At 32.3% G+C, this 17,542-nt stretch overlaps 2 protein-coding genes across 2 annotated transcripts; both read left to right on the top strand.

Moving 5' to 3' along the window:
• Window positions 1-246: 246 nt before the first annotated feature.
• On the top strand, window positions 247-11,554 carry LOC128679234 (very-long-chain 3-oxoacyl-CoA reductase-B-like). The gene is made up of 7 exons (XM_053761330.2): window positions 247-818; window positions 6,628-6,674; window positions 7,527-7,602; window positions 8,194-8,362; window positions 8,804-8,972; window positions 9,114-9,427; window positions 11,405-11,554. The coding sequence occupies exons 1-7, from the start codon at window positions 665-667 to the stop codon at window positions 11,424-11,426; spliced, it is 951 nt and encodes a 316-aa protein (XP_053617305.1). The 5' UTR covers window positions 247-664; the 3' UTR covers window positions 11,427-11,554.
• Window positions 11,555-12,968: 1,414 nt separating this feature from the next.
• LOC128679382 (very-long-chain 3-oxoacyl-CoA reductase-like) lies at window positions 12,969-16,580 on the top strand. The gene is made up of 6 exons (XM_053761567.2): window positions 12,969-13,160; window positions 13,852-13,898; window positions 14,260-14,335; window positions 14,948-15,116; window positions 15,519-15,687; window positions 16,145-16,580. The coding sequence occupies exons 1-6, from the start codon at window positions 13,019-13,021 to the stop codon at window positions 16,481-16,483; spliced, it is 942 nt and encodes a 313-aa protein (XP_053617542.1). The 5' UTR covers window positions 12,969-13,018; the 3' UTR covers window positions 16,484-16,580.
• Window positions 16,581-17,542: the final 962 nt, after the last annotated feature.

Genomic DNA, 17,542 nt, shown 5'->3' with positions numbered 1-17,542 from the left:
TTTATTGTGCTCAAAATACATACTTTATGGTTTCTTAAAAAATTGTAATTGAAATTGAAATTTTATTATATGTATTTATTTTATTTTCTTGGAAACATTATGACATTGATGTAAATATGAATTATTAATTATTTGTTGTAAAATATGATCAAATGTATGTTGTTTAAGAAAAATACATATTTCTACAGTCATAATAATGTGTACGTGAATACACCTACTTATAACTTTTTAAGATTTTCTACCTACGATTTTAAATATTTATTTGAGAGCGTCTAATAATCTAAATAGTAATTGTTTAAAGTTGGAAATCTGAAGAGAAGTAGCATTTATCAGACTAACAAACAAAATTATTATAGGCAAATTTAGCTCGGTGGTTAGCGCATACACTCAAATAAAACACATTTGGTATTTCGATAATCATTCATTACGTTGTAACCTTCAAATTCACACGTTATCTGTATCACGCGCGAGTTGGACGTCCGATGCGTCGTCCCTTTCTTTTAGGGGAATACACCGTTCAATGTCGTGCACTCCATTCACTCAATCGGTCACCGGAGCCATAGACACCGTACTTTCTTTGCGTTCTCCGTTGTACGCATGCGGTAACAGTGTCAACACACAGCTCTCTCCGGCGTGACCCAATAAATTAAACATTTATAACAAAATGCGGCCGTCTTCGCATTTAGAATATTGGGGAATAGTGGCCGCTGTGCTAGTTCTATTATATGTTGTGAAAAAAATATGGGATATCGTATACCTGTTTGTCATCGGACCCGTTGTGAATAAAGTGGACGTGAAGTCCTACGGGAAGTGGGCACGTGAGTATCTTTTAATCTAAATTGATTATATTAGATATATTTGGTACATATACTAGAACCGAATATATCCATCTATATTTATATTCATTTATTGCATACTTTATTTAAATATTTAATTATCGGGAAAGCCTTTTTTTATACATTTTTTTATTTATCTGCCGTGCTGCCTATTAAATTGATAAAGTAAAGATTTTATACTATCATTGTCATTCATAGTTTAAATTCCTTGGGTTGAAATACAAATCCTTGCAGATAAGGATAATAATGTTTTTGATTCCTTGTAGGTATCTTATTTCATTTTCATTCATTTCATTCTATTTATTTACTGGAAAGTTGCACCAAAAGAGAGAACACATTGGATAGGTGCTTACCTATTAGGTATAATCAACACATACCTATTAAACATTTAATTAATCTACTTACAAATATAATAAAGAAGATGAGTTTTGTTTGTACCTATGTGCTGAACTCTAGAACTACCAAAAATATTATTTCATTTAGATACCTATGTTTTTTGTATAATCAATAATAAGAGTTTTTATATATTGCACAGTTCCGGGTACAAAAGTTTTTAATAAAACATTCTACAAGAAAAGTTGTAGGTACTTACCTACATATTTTCTTGATTGTTGAAGATCTCTAACTCAACTACTCAGTGTGTGTAGTCGATTACTAAACCTAAGTGGGACATCGTGGGTAGAATTACCGAAAGTTTCCGTATTGGGAGTTTTCTGTAATATTTTCAGGAATAATCAGAAAAACTATCAAAGTTATGGTAATTTTGGAAGTTTTCAGTATTGATTATTCTATTTACAATTTTAGCCAAGTAAGATTGTAATATCGGAGTACCTATTTGTCGATGGCGTCAATGTAGGTAACTTGTTGAAAATAATAAAATGTTTTATTGTTGTATTTTTCTGTCATAAAATGCTACAAAGAATATTATTATAATACAACACAAAAATTGCGTAAGCATTGGAATATTGTAATTAAAATATTTCTACTAAAATTTTATTTGAAAACATCTAATGTTGCTGGCAGATTTGGAAGTTTTCAGGAATCTTTCCTTGGACAAGGAAATATTCCTGTTTCTTTTCATCTTTATTCATGGTGGTATCTTACATAAAATAAAAAAAACTGTAACTTACTTCAAAGCAAATACGGATACGTAGAATAAAGAAACAGTTTACTAGAAACTACCTGCACAAATAAAATTAAAATATTTCCTCCCAATATGACTGAAACAAAATTTCCAATCTAAATTCCAAATTAATTACAAATCAAAAGTTGGTTGTAGATGGTCACTAAATTGGTTAATTAAAAACATGACTTACGTCATAAATATCAGATCCTGATAACTGATGACGTATGAACCAAAAAACTGGAAATTACAGGCGTGCCTTATAACATTCATTCACTTTCGTTTCCGTTCGTCATTCGTTGTGTCAATAGGTCAGTGCACTTTGTTTCCAACATGGATTTAATAAGTACTTACTTCGTGTACGGAGTACCTACTAATTACATGGTTTCTGACTAGGGACTAATTTTACAATTCTGTCTGTTAGTTGTCATACGTCACTTTGGACCATCCAGTCCACCTTTACTGTTTGGACAAACTTCTTCTTTTTTCTTTTTTTTTATAATTAATATTACTAAGCAGGCAAGCAAGCCCGTCGGTCGCATCATCGGTTATTCCCTTATGTTTCCGAAATGATAAAGTAGAACATAATCTTGGATTGGGTCATATGGACTTTATTGTGTGTTTTGAATTGTGATTTTATTGGCTTTTTGAGTTTAAAGTCAATAATGTTACAGCTTAGATAACAAAGGCCACGAGTACTCGAGTCATCATTATTCATAAGTCTCCACTTTCTATCGCTCTGTCTATCTGTCCGTCAGGTCTGTCACCAGGCTCTAACTCATTAACAGTTTAAATTTCCGGACGAAATTTTATGACCGGTTATATGTTATAGTCCTCGTGGTGTAGCGATCTTAGCTTATCATGTCGACTATCATGACTCTCCGATAAGATAAAATGTTATACTGCATTTTACCAAACAAACATTTTTGTATGAAAACTAAATTGGTTTTCAAATTATAATTTAACTAGTTGCCCGGCTTTACTCGGATATAACCATAATAGAAAAGTACTTAGTCTATGTTACTCCTAAAGGATTCGTCTATCTCTGTGCCAAATTTAATCAAAATCGCCCTGTAGAAGTAAAGTTTTAAAACAAAATAAAACTTAATAATATATGATCTCATTTAGGGACAAACTGTTTACCTATTTATTTTAACATTGGATATGAACAGGAAAGTCAGACTTAATAAATCCCACACGTGCAAGGTGTGACACCAACTGGGTTCCGTTCCAATCAAAGTCCAGGCTGCATGGAATGACTAAAACAAAATATCAATCCCGAGTGTTCATTGAAACAAGCGTGACTGTCATTATCATTATCATGTTTCCAATTACAAGGGTACCTACCCTTGTAATTGGAAACATGATACATGATACGCTACGGTTGTAAGCAAAAAATAATATTTTTATAATTTTAATAAAATTGTCAACAAAATTATTTTTATAGAAGTATTTATATCTTCACTGCGTAATTTCGCTCTCGTGGGAACTTCGGCCATTTTGAATTTGGAGTTACAGGATTTATTTTTTCAAGTCTTGTAATTGCGTATTTGCCATTAAGTCAAATCTTAAGATATTTCCATGTTTTAAAACATAACATTATATACAAGGTTTTGCATTAATATATTTATAATTAAAAATATTTCTCGTAAAATATTTCCGTGTTTCGGAAGGCATGTGAAGCCGTTGTACTTATATGCAGTTAAAACTCGCCAATCCGCAATGGGCCCGCGTGGTATAAGGAAGGCCTGTGCCCCAGCAGTGGGGTTGTTCAATTGGCTGATGATGACTATAATTTCCCGTAAATATACAATTTATTATTATATGGATTAGTCGCCGGATGTTGTCTTGTTCGTCGTTATCGTTGACCACTGCGCGAGACAACCTTAACTTTCTCTTACTCGCGATTCAAGTTCAAGGAAATCTATGTCGTAAGTTCTTTGGGACAAGGCCAGTTTTACGTTGGAGCCACGTGGTTATTCTGACTGGTTTCTAGTAGAAAGTTAATGCAAATATCAAAAATATTTTTTAACATTAAACCGGCTTAGGCACATATTAGTTCTATCAATTATTACGTAATTCAAATAAAAGTTAATATTTATGATATTGTAACACATGCCAAGATTCGTGTATTTTTTCTCTTTCTAATATAAATTAATATCGGTTTAATACATCGAATAGATATTGATTGTTTTATGTAATTTTAGCCAAAAGCTTATGTATCATGTTGGCTAATTATCATAGGAAATAATACACAAAAAATAGAACACAACCATTTTATGTTACGATAAATCTTAACATTGTAGAAGCATGTTAAGTCTGTTTATTTGAACTATAACATTATATTTAACATGGATCCAAAGGTTAGGTTACATATAGTTTTATTTAAGAAATAATTTAGAAGAAGTAACTATTTAAGTATATTATTTATATAAATCATACTTTGTATCTTCAAGAATACATCTTCAAAATACAAAATATAATTTACTTTTGTATTAATGTTCTGTTGTTCATATGAACAAGTATAAATATTTATACAATGATTTTCCCGATAAAAAAGTTAAGCATTTTTTTTACTAAGTTTTCTTAAAAAAACATTTACAGTAAGATATTTAGGAATTATGAACCTTTCAAATTATTTTTTTATTGTATAGGTAGGTATTTTTCCTGTGTTATTGATAATAATATATCAATTTAAAGTTTAATCGTAAGCACAATCTTGAGATTTTGTTAAGAAATAGATGTCTGTTAGTATATCCGAACTGACCATAAATGTATTATTCTCTGCCATAGACGTTATATAGTGGTTTATTAAACAATAGATAATCAAGTTACTCGTTTATGTATCGATGACGATGATAGGGAAAACACATTCAAAATAAACCCACAAAAATCCATCCATTCTATTAATAAACTCGTTAAATTGAATAACAGCTTGAAATAATTCCATTGATATTCTGTGACCACCTTAGTGCTTCCTTGAAAAGGTATTACTCATCGGATATTACGTTACTCATTTGGTATTAGATTTTGGCAATTATTGTAATAGTCATTAAATTAGCGTAATTAATTTAACACTTATGTGTCATTATTTACTTTGGGAATATTTAAAATACGTTTCACATTTCATCATTTTTTAGGAATAATTTTTCCAAACTCCCGTTGTCCAGAGCTTTATTTGCAGTTGCACACATACCAGTGTGGCTTGGTACAAAGGTCATCTGCATGGGTACTTCACTCTCATCTTTTTCTGCCGCCAAACAGCAGTGCTTGCATTGTTGTGTTCCGGTTTGAAGGATGAAAGAAGCGTGTGATTACAGGGCGCTGTGGCAAAAGATCATAGGCCACAAAGTAGGCTACGCGTGTGTGCCACCCCTAGTGTTGCAGGCGTTTATAGACTGTGGTGAACACTTACCATCAGGTGTGCAGCATGCCCGTCATTCTGCTTGGTAGTATAAAAAAGAGACTCGTACTTTCCTCACATCATTCTACCGTAATTTATAAGAAATCTGTGGTAACCTAAATTGTATAATTCGTACACAATTTGATATTCATTGAAGACGATCGCTGGCTCAGCACCCGAGACTGCCAAGTCGTAGATATCAATTGCAAATTATGCAAATTCACAACCCGACGTGAATTGTTGACGCAGCTTTATCTGGCCAAATATACGACTATGTACGGTCTTTGAATATATTACCTTAATCTCACATTATTATGACTTAATCCAAGCGAGGAGCTAAGTGGACTTTTGTACTGGGGAATTTGGGTACTCACGATTTCTTTGCCTTTGTTTATTCGCCCACTCAGAATACAGAAAAAATAATACAATCTAAGTTCGCTCAATACTAAAGTTTGACCACTTTAAACCACTGATTTTCGTCCCAAAAAAAATCTCCGCTCATCCTCCCTTCGTCCGAAATCTCCACATTGTGGCGGCACTAAAGAAGTATATTGTTAGGGACGCGTGGAGATACTAATTTTTATATGGGACTATAAGTGAGTCGAACGAAAAACAAACGACCTAGTGATACTAAGAATCAAACTTTGAATACAATATATTTTTTTGTTTTATGAATGATCAAAGGGCAGAGCAGTACCTATACCAAATGGATCTACAGAAAACAATAACATTTTTTTTTGCTTTCCCACCTTCGTTGGACTTAACTAAAGATTTTTTTAAATGTTATTATAGATAGTATACACTGTTTATATAATTCCTAGCGAAGTATTCACATGATAGGTAAATGAAATAACTATACAAAACAATAGTCATTCAAGTTACTCAATATAATATGAGCCGGGTGCTAATTTAAAACCAATTCAGTGCATATTCATGTGTTATTGTCACAAGACCCTCCATGACTCCTGACTTAAAGAATGAGGTTCTAGTTGTTTAATACTACTCTCGTCATATTCAATCTCTCTCTCTCTAATCTAAGCGTAGGTGTTAATTCTTTTTTATGATGGTTAAGTTTGTTTTTATAATGGTAAACCTTACTTTACCTTTTCAAAATGGAGTTTCCAACCAACTTTAAATCTTCGTACCAGATGTATTTTTAACAGTCTATGAATTATCATAATGATCCTAAATTTATACATATTTTTTACAATTCTTTGACCTTGTCACCTACCTACCTAACCTACCCTATAATTTCTTTGTTTCAGTGGTTACTGGAAGTACGGATGGGATTGGAAAAGAATATGCAAGACAGGTAATCAGCCAGTAGTTTGTAGCTTGGGAGAAATTACCATTACTATATAATATAAAATTTGACGTGAAGGTCTAATTTCTGAATAATGATTTGATTTGAATCATTTTGTCATCATCATCATCAGCCTACCCTTATCCCACATTATGTGGGGTCGGTACAGCAAGTCACCTCCACTTCTCACTGTCTGATGTTAACGGACCTGTTACTTCCATCATCCATCATCCATATCCCGCCTAATGCACTCAACCTCCCACCTCTTCTTCGGCCTGCCCCTACTTCTTTTCCCATTAAATTTGAAATCTATAACCTTTCTTACAATATTAATTGAATGTAGACATAATATTATTTTCCAATGACAAAAATTTCATTGGATAATAATATTATGTCTACATCCGCAAATTTCACAATTTTGATTCAAAATTCTTTATGATGATTATAATTGACGTCAAAAATTAACTGAAGTAACAATAGCAACATATCACCAATCATTCAATTTCCATTCCATCCTGGAAAATAAAATAGAATCTCCTGGGAAACACACGCGGCCGATGCCGCGGGCACAAGCTAGTAATGTATATATTTTTCATAATCCTCTTTGAAACCTCTAACGTCTTACGTAATAAGTTCTAGAATTGAACTAATTGACAGCTAATTGGCGGCAAGAGTATCCCCAAAAAGGGATGACGCCAGGCTTCGACTGGTAATAAAATCAAAGCCGAATCTTCAGCGGGCCCTGGATTTCGAGTTCTAGGTAACAGTAGAGTAAAGTAAACGAAAGAAAATACCTATAATAAGTAGGTAATAAATAAGAAACTCTGCAACCAATTTTTCTATAATTTTTTTTTTTTACAGCTGGCGAAACGTGGTTGTGATATCGTTCTAGTCAGTAGATCATTGGATAAACTGAAGACTGTGGCTGAAGAAATAGGTAACTATGTCTCTCTAGCTGCCTTAATTTTTACTGTGCCCTTGCAGGCCTTTGTACCTGTACTTTTCACTTAGGTGACAATTTTTTAATTCACTTTCTCCCCTCATACTATTACACTCACATTTTTATTAATTTATTTTATTTTTTAGCGAAAATAAAAGAATATTGTAACGAATTAGATCACACTACTTAAAGAATTTTAATAGAAAGTGTTATAGTTTTCTCTTTAAATGCAATGTGATCACAAACTAAAAGGATTTTTAGTATCCACGGTTTTCGGTTTACACTGTGTAGTCACAGTAGTACATAATGCAGTCATTGTGTAATGGAAAACTATACATATAATACTTTTTCCTTTCTACTAAAATTCTTAATCTAATGTGGCATAATGTGTTAAAATAATTTTTTTTTTAATTTTCGCTAAGAAATACAAGAAATCAATTAAAATCGGTGGTGCTAGTATGTGGGGACAAAGCGCCTTAACTTGCAATAACATCTGAATCGAAACATACCTATTTACATTACAGCAAATCATCTTGTTGACCCAATGCAATCATTATCAGAAGATAATAAAAAAATATTATGTTACAGAGGGCGAGTTCAAAGTTCAAACTAAGATAGTACAAATAGACTTCTCGGGTGATGTTAGCATCTATGATAAACTCTCGAACGAGATTAAAGACCTGGAAATTGGTACAGTCGTCAACAATGTCGGACTGTCATATCCGTACCCTGAATATTTTCTGGATTTACCAGACTGGTAAGTTGATATAAAATTTTAACTTGATGCAATGAAGTGAAGTGAGAGTAATGATTTGTGACGATCATTTTGTTTTTTAAAGACTTGATGAGTGAGATATGTTTAGTCTCTCAAATAAATATGTGAAATGGACAAATAATATAGGTAATCATAAGACAAGATTAAAATACTAGACCAACTTCGCTTATTCCCGGTAGAATTTTGAGCTGTGACACTGCAAAGCTCAGCGCGAAAATAAACTATGAACATTTTGAAGATTAGGTTGTGATTTTGCAACTACCCGCCAGCCTGCCGTCAACACTACTTGAACATGCTTTTGTTATAAGCTGCTAAGTCTTCTGTCCTTAATTGTCTGAAGGATATGTAGTTGCCCTGGATATACATAATAAAACACTGCATCAACTAACGACATCAAATTAACTCCGTATAAATCTTCAACAGGCCTAACTTGATCACAAATTTGATCAACATCAACGTTGTGTCTATGGTCAGAGTCACAGCCCTCGTCTTGCCTGACATGGTGAAAAGGGGGAAAGGAATCGTCATCAACATTGGATCTGCTTCTGCTGACGTTCCATCTCCACTTTTGACAGTATATGCTGCTACTAAGGTACGTGACAAGTTGTTCTTGTAGTCTACTATCTTTTCAACCACATTTCAAAATATTTTAGACGTTTTATTAGACTTCTGTTTAATGTTTATACCTGTTGAATTCATGTAAAAATGTTCATTATTATTCTTTCCTTTTTAGGCCTTCACTACTAAATTCTCTGAGGGATTAAGACAGGAATACGCCAGAAAAGGGATATTGGTTCAGCAAGTGGCTCCTGGTTTTGTAGCTACCAATATGTCGAAGATTCGCAGAACATCTTTCTTTGCTCCCAACGCGAAAACCTACGTTGCTTCAGTCCTCAATTTGCTAGGAACTGCAGACGATACCAATGGTTATTTCTCTCACTATGTCCTCGTAAAGTCTGTCAGATTCTTCTGGGCAATATCTGATGGCTTCACAGTTTGGATGAGCAGGCGCAGTATGGAAAACAGCAGGAGAATAATGGTCAAAAAGTATAAATCAAAATAATTTCTTTATCTGCTTAGCTTGTTATTTTAATCTTCGTAAAGTCATGCTTAATTAATAAATTTTTATGAAGTTACCTCGCCATGTATTGCATTTGCCATGTGATCTATTTTAAGGCATCTTTTCCAAATGATGATGATGATAATGATTAATTAAATACATTCAACGAACTCAAACGGATCGAAATACATTGCTGGTTTAATATGAGCTTTATGTAAAGGCAGGGGAAAACCAACAATGTACTTGGATTCACTATGATCACGGCTGATATTGTATGTTTTGCATTAGTTTTCCGAATAGTTATGGTAAGAGGTAAACACGCCTGCAAAGTTGATACACGCAAAAATATATGTTGATACAAAAATACTAACTTCGGGTACTTATTGATGTTTATGTAAATATGAACAAAAAACTAACTTTCACCTTTTAATAATTTATTTTTAACTCGTTTCACTGATACTTTCTTAATAAATGTACTTTTTTAATTTTCCTAATTACTTACCTATCTACTTCAAACCTAACCTAACCTATATTCTGTATAGTTTGAAATAAATAAAAACAGAGACAAGTTGGCATGTTGAGACCAAAGAATTAATTTTATTGTATGTAAATTGAAATTGTAAATACTTAACATTGTGGGTGCACATACTGTAAAACGTATTACCTATCTCCACGTATTACTAAAACGTAAACGTTTTACTTACCTTCCTTTACTTGGATCCACCGTCTTGATCCATATGGATCTAGCTATTTAACAATTAAATTATTGACAAAATGATTGACTCATATGTATTCATATAAAGTTTTCACCGTTCTATTTCAACTCATTATACATTTTGCATAATGCTAACTTTTATTTTGATCACTTTCCGTGATATTGTACGTTTTTGTTCAAATGCTTAAGAAGTCATAAGTTTTATTTATCAGACTGGACACTATATTGTAGTCTAGTTAACATACAAATAGTTTAATAATGTCATAATTTGTCTATATATCAATACGGTATAACTTCATTTAACTTACAGTTGCATATTTGTGTACACACAAATGAGTTAATTTTATGCCGTGAGTTAATTTGTTGTATTAATGTATCCAATTATTTCCTTAAAAATATGACTGTTTATTTATGTTAGTTTATGGGCAGTAAATCAGACTATTTTATTTGTGATATGTTTAAGGTACAGGTTGTAATGACGTATCTTTATTGGGTTCCTAAATAAAATGTTTCGAATATTACTTTGTTTAACTAGAATCCTGTATTTCAGTATCTGTGCACGTGTATATTAAGGGCAAGGATGGGTTACATATATGGATTTGTTGGTTTGTATATATTTTGCACAGCTAGGTACCTATCTAATTAATTATGAGGCTGGGATGGATTTTTCATAAAAATAATATTAAATTGTATATAATTATTCTTTATCAAAAAAATATTTAAAGCGTGAATATCCCAACATTTGTATTATTTGGATAAAGACACTGTTAACACAACACGAACACTTCTAAAAAATTTACCTAGGTTCTTAAAAATATTGCGCTTCGTTCGTATGTAGAAAATGTAAACCGCATGCATACCTATGCATATATTTTTAAATCGATGAAAATTTTAGATGATTTTATAAGAGAGAGCAAGATTGGTGTCGTACAGGGAGGACAAAATGATGGCTGAAGATAAAGACAGAAAGAACTCAACCAAAACTCAACCGACAAGAACGATGTTCAATATTGAACGCCCGCGGGGCCCTTCTAAATTTATTGTTGAATGAAATTTTTGGAAGAGAAGAAAAAGGAGAGTGTTCTTAGTTATAGGGTAAAACAATGGCGTCAGATTTTTCCTTTGATTAAAGTCAAGGGTAACAAATTTTTAGACTTGTACCTACAATTTGTAGTATAATGATTTATAAAATTTTTCACCAAATTGACTTCACAAAATATTTTGAAATTGTAAACTTTTTAATTTTCAGGGCAACAAAACTGGAGGCCTAACAAGAAGCGAAAAGTCATTTTTATTAGATCAACAATCATACAAAAACATTATACCTAGTTAATAGTGGAAAGCTCATACAAATATTGTTAATTTATTTATTAAACGGGCTCAAATTATTTTATTATAGTACTTAGTCTAATTTAAAAATAAATCATGAAAATATATGTATATAAAACAGGTGTTTAATGATTAAGTGTGTTATGTAATGAGATAAGTGTTTAATAGAAATAAAATTATTAAAATAAATAATTGTTTGTAAACCCTTTATTGCACAAAGAAAACACATACAAAAAGAGCAGTAAAAAAAGAGACGCAAAGGCGGACTTATCCGAAAGGGGTTTCTTCCAGTCAACCAAGTATTTGAAAGGAAACAATTTAACGCAAAAAGTAAGGTAGCGTAAGGTAAACATGCAATATGATGGAAAACAGAATTGTACAAGTACTTGTTATTATTTTAATTTTTATTATAATTTTCACATCATTAATTTATCGAAAATCTATTAAATAGGTACTTACCTGTCTTATCAAAGTCAAAGCATGTTTGACATCAAATTTAAATATCTTCTCTCATCTCCGCATGTTCTCGGGTTGCATTTAGGGCTGTGACGCCGCGAAGACAGGATTTATATAAATAAGTCCAACTCCAAAGTCGTATACCTGCTAATAATGCTGAGAGCGAAGCCTGTACTTCGAATGAATGGACCCGGATCGTCACAGCCGAGTGTATTTGGGAACATGTGGGGATGACAAAAAGAGACCAATAACTTTAAGCTGCTTATTTTCAAAATGTAATAGCTTGTTTTCATTGCCAGCACACAAGGCAACAAAATAAGGCATTTTCTTATGAAAATATTACGAATATTATCGAATATATTTTAACATTGTTATTATCGTCAAAAGTTTGTAGGTACCTAACCTTTTTCTACCAACTTTAAAATACCATCTTAACAAGTTAACGCAGTGGTGATCATGTTTTAATAAAACTTTAGGGTTCCACATCTCAAAATCTAAGATTTTACGTGCTTCATGTATTTATATTAGAGCGGTGCGAACAAATAATAATTCACTAAAACTAAATATAAAAAAATGTTTAATCTTAAAAATTGTTTGATTCACTAAACAAAAGTTCACAGAAGAGCTGTAGGTATTGCCACATGCTTCGTCAGAACTAAATTAAAACTAAAATATATTCATAAATATGTACATACAAAAATCTTGGCAATTTATTGCTTTGAGTTATCTTAACCAATAGGCTGGCAGCGTTACAAAATTATACTCGATTTAGTATCGAATCGAATTTAGTATCATCAATGATGATGATATTTTTCAAAATGTAACTTAATTACGAGATAAAATCAATTAATACTATATTGATGCAACGCAAACGTAATGATTTAATAAATGTATATATGTTAGGAAATAAATTTATTTATTTACACCCTGACTTTCATAATTAAATTACAGCGGAACCATCATGAGTAAATACACTCACACTTAACCGGGTTTTGAATATTGGAACGTATATGTGTAACTGAACACTTAAAAAAATCATTTGAACTTGTCACTTTATTCAGCTCACTACACTTTCGTGATGGCGCTAACTGAATTATGTTACAAAATATCTTTTTTCTTTTTTCTATTCATTGTAAAGCAAATATGGAATGTGTTGTACACTTTTTGGATAGGACCGTCGCGTAATAAAATAGATATTAGATCGTATGGACAGTGGGCTTGTGAGTACAATTTAATTTATTTTATAATGCCTACAACAAATTGTTGGTGGTTTTGAGTGACGCCTGTGAACTGAAAGCTCCCAGGTTCGAGTCCTACTCGTGCCGCATGAGTTTGTATGCATCCTGTGAAGGTTTTTCATCGTGAGGGAAAACACTGATACGCTTTTCTGGCATGATAGGAACCAACACTATTATAATGTGTTTCTTTCGGCATTTCTTCTCAGAAGTGGTCGTTCCTAAATGCTAGATTGGTAGTAGTTAGTAAGTATGATAATTTTAAATAAATTTACAATATTATGTCGTGAAAAAAGTGCATGTGAATGTTTTATTTCCGAATAAATTTGTCAATAACTATCATGTCGTAGAAAATATTTAGATCTATAAGATATATAGATAAGATCATTAATTAGATTAGATTATGATCGATAAGACGTTATATAGATATATAGATAAGATCTATAAGGTCGTTCCTGAATTGAATTAAGCAGTATGATCTAAATTTTCTTAAAGTAGTCAGGGGGCTGCTATAAAACATAAATACGTAGCACGACGACGTCAGGAACGTGTTCCGTGTTTGCATGTTTCGTGGTAGGCCTTCAGTATAAAAGCAAAATATAAAAATTAAGAACTATATGTTAGTAAATAATTATGTAAATAATTATCATCAGATGCATAATTTTATTGTTTTTAGTGGTCACTGGTTGTACCGATGGAATCGGGAAGGAATATGCCAGACAGGTAAGACGTATGAAAAACTGCATCCTTATTTAAAAAATATATTTAACAAACATAAAAGTAAGGATTCTTTACTTATAAAACAAAGTCCTCTGTCGCATCTCGGTCTGTTTATTTATTCGCGATAAACACAAAAACTACTACATGAATTTTCATGCGGTTTTCACTACTAGATCGTGTGGTTTCTAAGGAAGGTCCAGGTGTATAATTTCTTATGTTTTTAACCAAACGAAGCTAAGACGAGCCGCTAGTGCAAAATATAAAAGAAATAATTCTTGACAAATTTGTGCTATGTTCATGAATTAACATAAAAATATTTACTTAACTATTTTTGTTATAGATCTTTATTAATATTTGATTTCAGTTGGCTGACCGCGGTTGTGATATTATTCTAGTCAGTCGTTCTTTGGATAAATTAAAAAAGGTCGCCAGTGAAATAGGTAGGTAGTTATTTAACTAACTAAGGTAAAGCTATACATGACGTACCTAAAACTTTAAAAGGTAAATATCTACATGTTGTACATATGTATGACGCTCGAACGCAAATGGAAGAACTTAATTAAATACACTAGACAAGGTCAAGTTATTTCAAAATAGGTGCGTAACTACAATTTAAAAAAAAATCTTTCATCAGAGTCACTAAAAAATACTACAAAAAAATTACTAAAATAGGTACCAAATTAACTACTTACTAATTACTTTATTTATTTTTATATGTTCTCTTTTAAAATATTTTATTCAAATTAAAATTTGCTAATTACATGTCAATTACAGTCGGGTGCAAATAGACCCGACCTCTTTCTAAATGACTTACTATCACAAGGGAGTCAGGATTATCTGCTCTCAACCGTACAATACAGCTACAGCTGTCGCTACGATATCGGTCGACGGAATTCGTTTTAATTAATATATGGACCAGAATTTTTCACCGTAACTTAATTTGCTATAGAGTCTCTCTTATCGGAAAGATTTTTGGGTTTCCTCTTCAGCCGTTGAGCTTCGAAACCCAAGATACAAATTGTGAGAAAATAAACGTTTTATTATGATTACAGAAAAAGATTACAATGTGCAGACCAAAGTAATACAAATTGACTTCACTGGAGACGAATCAATTTATGATAAACTGGAGAAAGAAATACAAGGGCTTGAAATCGGTACATTGGTAAACAATGTTGGTTTAGCGTACCCCTACCTGGAATACTTTTTGGATCTACCCGATTGGTAATTTGTTTAATTAGGAGTGAGTTGCGCTAGTCAACTGTGACGTTAATTTTAACCTACACAGAAAATACTTTTTACTCTTTTAAAATATACGTTTTTACTACCTACGCACCATATATAGATATGGATGTATTTAGATGAAATCAGAGACACCTACGTATAGAATATACTTACTCGAAAATATATGTGCTGTACATATATTTTTTATCCTATTTATTCACAAGAGCGAAGCTAGTAGTTACGTCCATGGAATTAGTAGGTAGGTACTCGAAGTACTTAATAATCCATGGCCACGTCAAATAACAAATCGGCCACATTTTCGTTGTCATTGACAGCTGTTATATCTATATAGTGCGAAGTCTATTACAGAAATAACATTGATATTGACAATAATTTTAACAGGAAAAAGCTAATGAGAGACCTGGTTAACGTAAACGTTGTATCTACGATTCGCGTAACTGGTCTGGTGTTGCCAGAAATGGTGAAACGTGGCAAAGGCATAGTCATCAATCTGGGGTCAGCCTCAGCTAACTTGCAATCGCCACTCCTCGTTGTATACTCTGCTGCTAAGGTAAGAGATATTATTATATGTTTATGAGACATGAAAATATAACAGATATATGGCGGTGGTGGTCTAATGGTTAAGGGAACCGAAAAGATTCAAATCCTACTTGTGCCATTTGAATTTGTATACCAATCTGACTCATGTAGTTTTCATTCATCACACTTCCGATGAATGAAAACGTCGTGAAAAATTCAGCACTGTAGGTAGTTAATTTTATCATCTCGGGTGTGAAATGGAAATAGCAATGGCACACATTAATACTGCAAGAAAGTTGTTGTGTGCGTTTCATTCCACTTAATGACCACTATTCTCAGCCATGTGAATAAAAGATAGAGATCTTTTTACAGTCGTGCTTCTCATGGCTGAGTATTGTAGCTCTCTACATTACAATAATTATTGCAGTATTCTAAACAGATATAATATCTGTGGTTCAAAATTTTGTTCACCATAAACATTTTTTTAGGCATTCGTTGTGAAGTTCACAGACGGACTAAGATACGAATATGCGAACAAAGGGATAATAATACAATGTTTATCACCAAGCTTGATCGCCACTAATATGACAGGCGTTGAGAGCCCCAATTTCGTTGTCCCACCCCCTGAAAAGTATGTGGCATCTGCACTAAGCTTGCTTGGATCCACCCATAGAAGTACTGGATATTTCCCACATTCTTGCCTGATGTGGGTATACAAAACAGTCGAATTTTTGTCAGAAGATTTTGGAGCGTGGGCGTGTAGAACAGCTTCTGAATTCGGCCAAGTACTTATGCTCAAACAGCAAGGACGAATAAAGACACAATAGAAATGACAATAAGAACGACATTTTGAATTAATAATTTTGATATTGGAACAGCTTACCTTATATGAATTATTAAAATACATAATTATGTTATATTTATTTAATTTAATAATTTATTTCTTTGGTATGTATACATATACTTATTATTTTTAATGAGAAAAATATTGTACTTATTAATTACACGAAGTTAATACCAAAATTATTTAAGTATATAAATATAAATGTATACAAACTTGACGTGTCTTTTCATAAAATATACACTCTAAAAATTTATATCTTTATTTACTATCACTATTAATCATCATAATTAATTTTTTATATGAAAAATATAATTTTTTTTAATGTGTATTTCAAAAGACATCATCAAGTTAAACTTTTTGTATCTAAACAAAGTTTTTCTCTTTTAAAATATCCGATATGGAAATAAACTTCTTTTGTAGTATTTTTCTTTTAATTCTTATGTGGGCGCAGCATTTACACAGTCTTCACCTCCTGCTTCGTGCTTCGTGTCTGCCACGTTCTATCGGTGACATTGACTGTGTTACAGACTCCGCTTGATGGTTCCCAAATGAGCTGAAATTTTGTACACATATGTAAAACAGATGATACATACATATATGTGGCTTTGTAGAGGTCCGTGCATGGAGTACAGTAATACCAAAAAAAATTGTGACATAAGTACAGGCAACCACATGTAAAGTTACCCTGGATTTCGATGGAGACGCGGCGGCTACAGTTACGAATTTGCAATTAATTTGTCATCATCATCGGCCATTTAAACATGCCCACTAATGTGGTAGGCCTTCTTTATAGAAGGGTAAGGAATTGCATTTGTGTAGTTTGATGTTTTTTGACTAACGTAAATTTTCGATTTTACATTGTAATAGGTCTGATTAGCTGAACTGAGCTAATGATTTTTTTATGTTACTCATAAATTTTTTTGAGACTTTATAAGTCATGTTGACTTACAAGTTAGATTTTACTCGCCACACAGGTGTGCGGCGAAAAGGTACACTAGTTTAAATTTATACATAATTCTCACCTGAGAATTCTGTATAAATT

Source organism: Plodia interpunctella, chromosome 21 (assembly GCF_027563975.2).
Source record: "Plodia interpunctella isolate USDA-ARS_2022_Savannah chromosome 21, ilPloInte3.2, whole genome shotgun sequence".
Taxonomy (NCBI): Eukaryota; Metazoa; Arthropoda; class Insecta; order Lepidoptera; family Pyralidae; genus Plodia; species Plodia interpunctella.
This window is presented reverse-complemented; position numbering and strand designations above follow the sequence as displayed.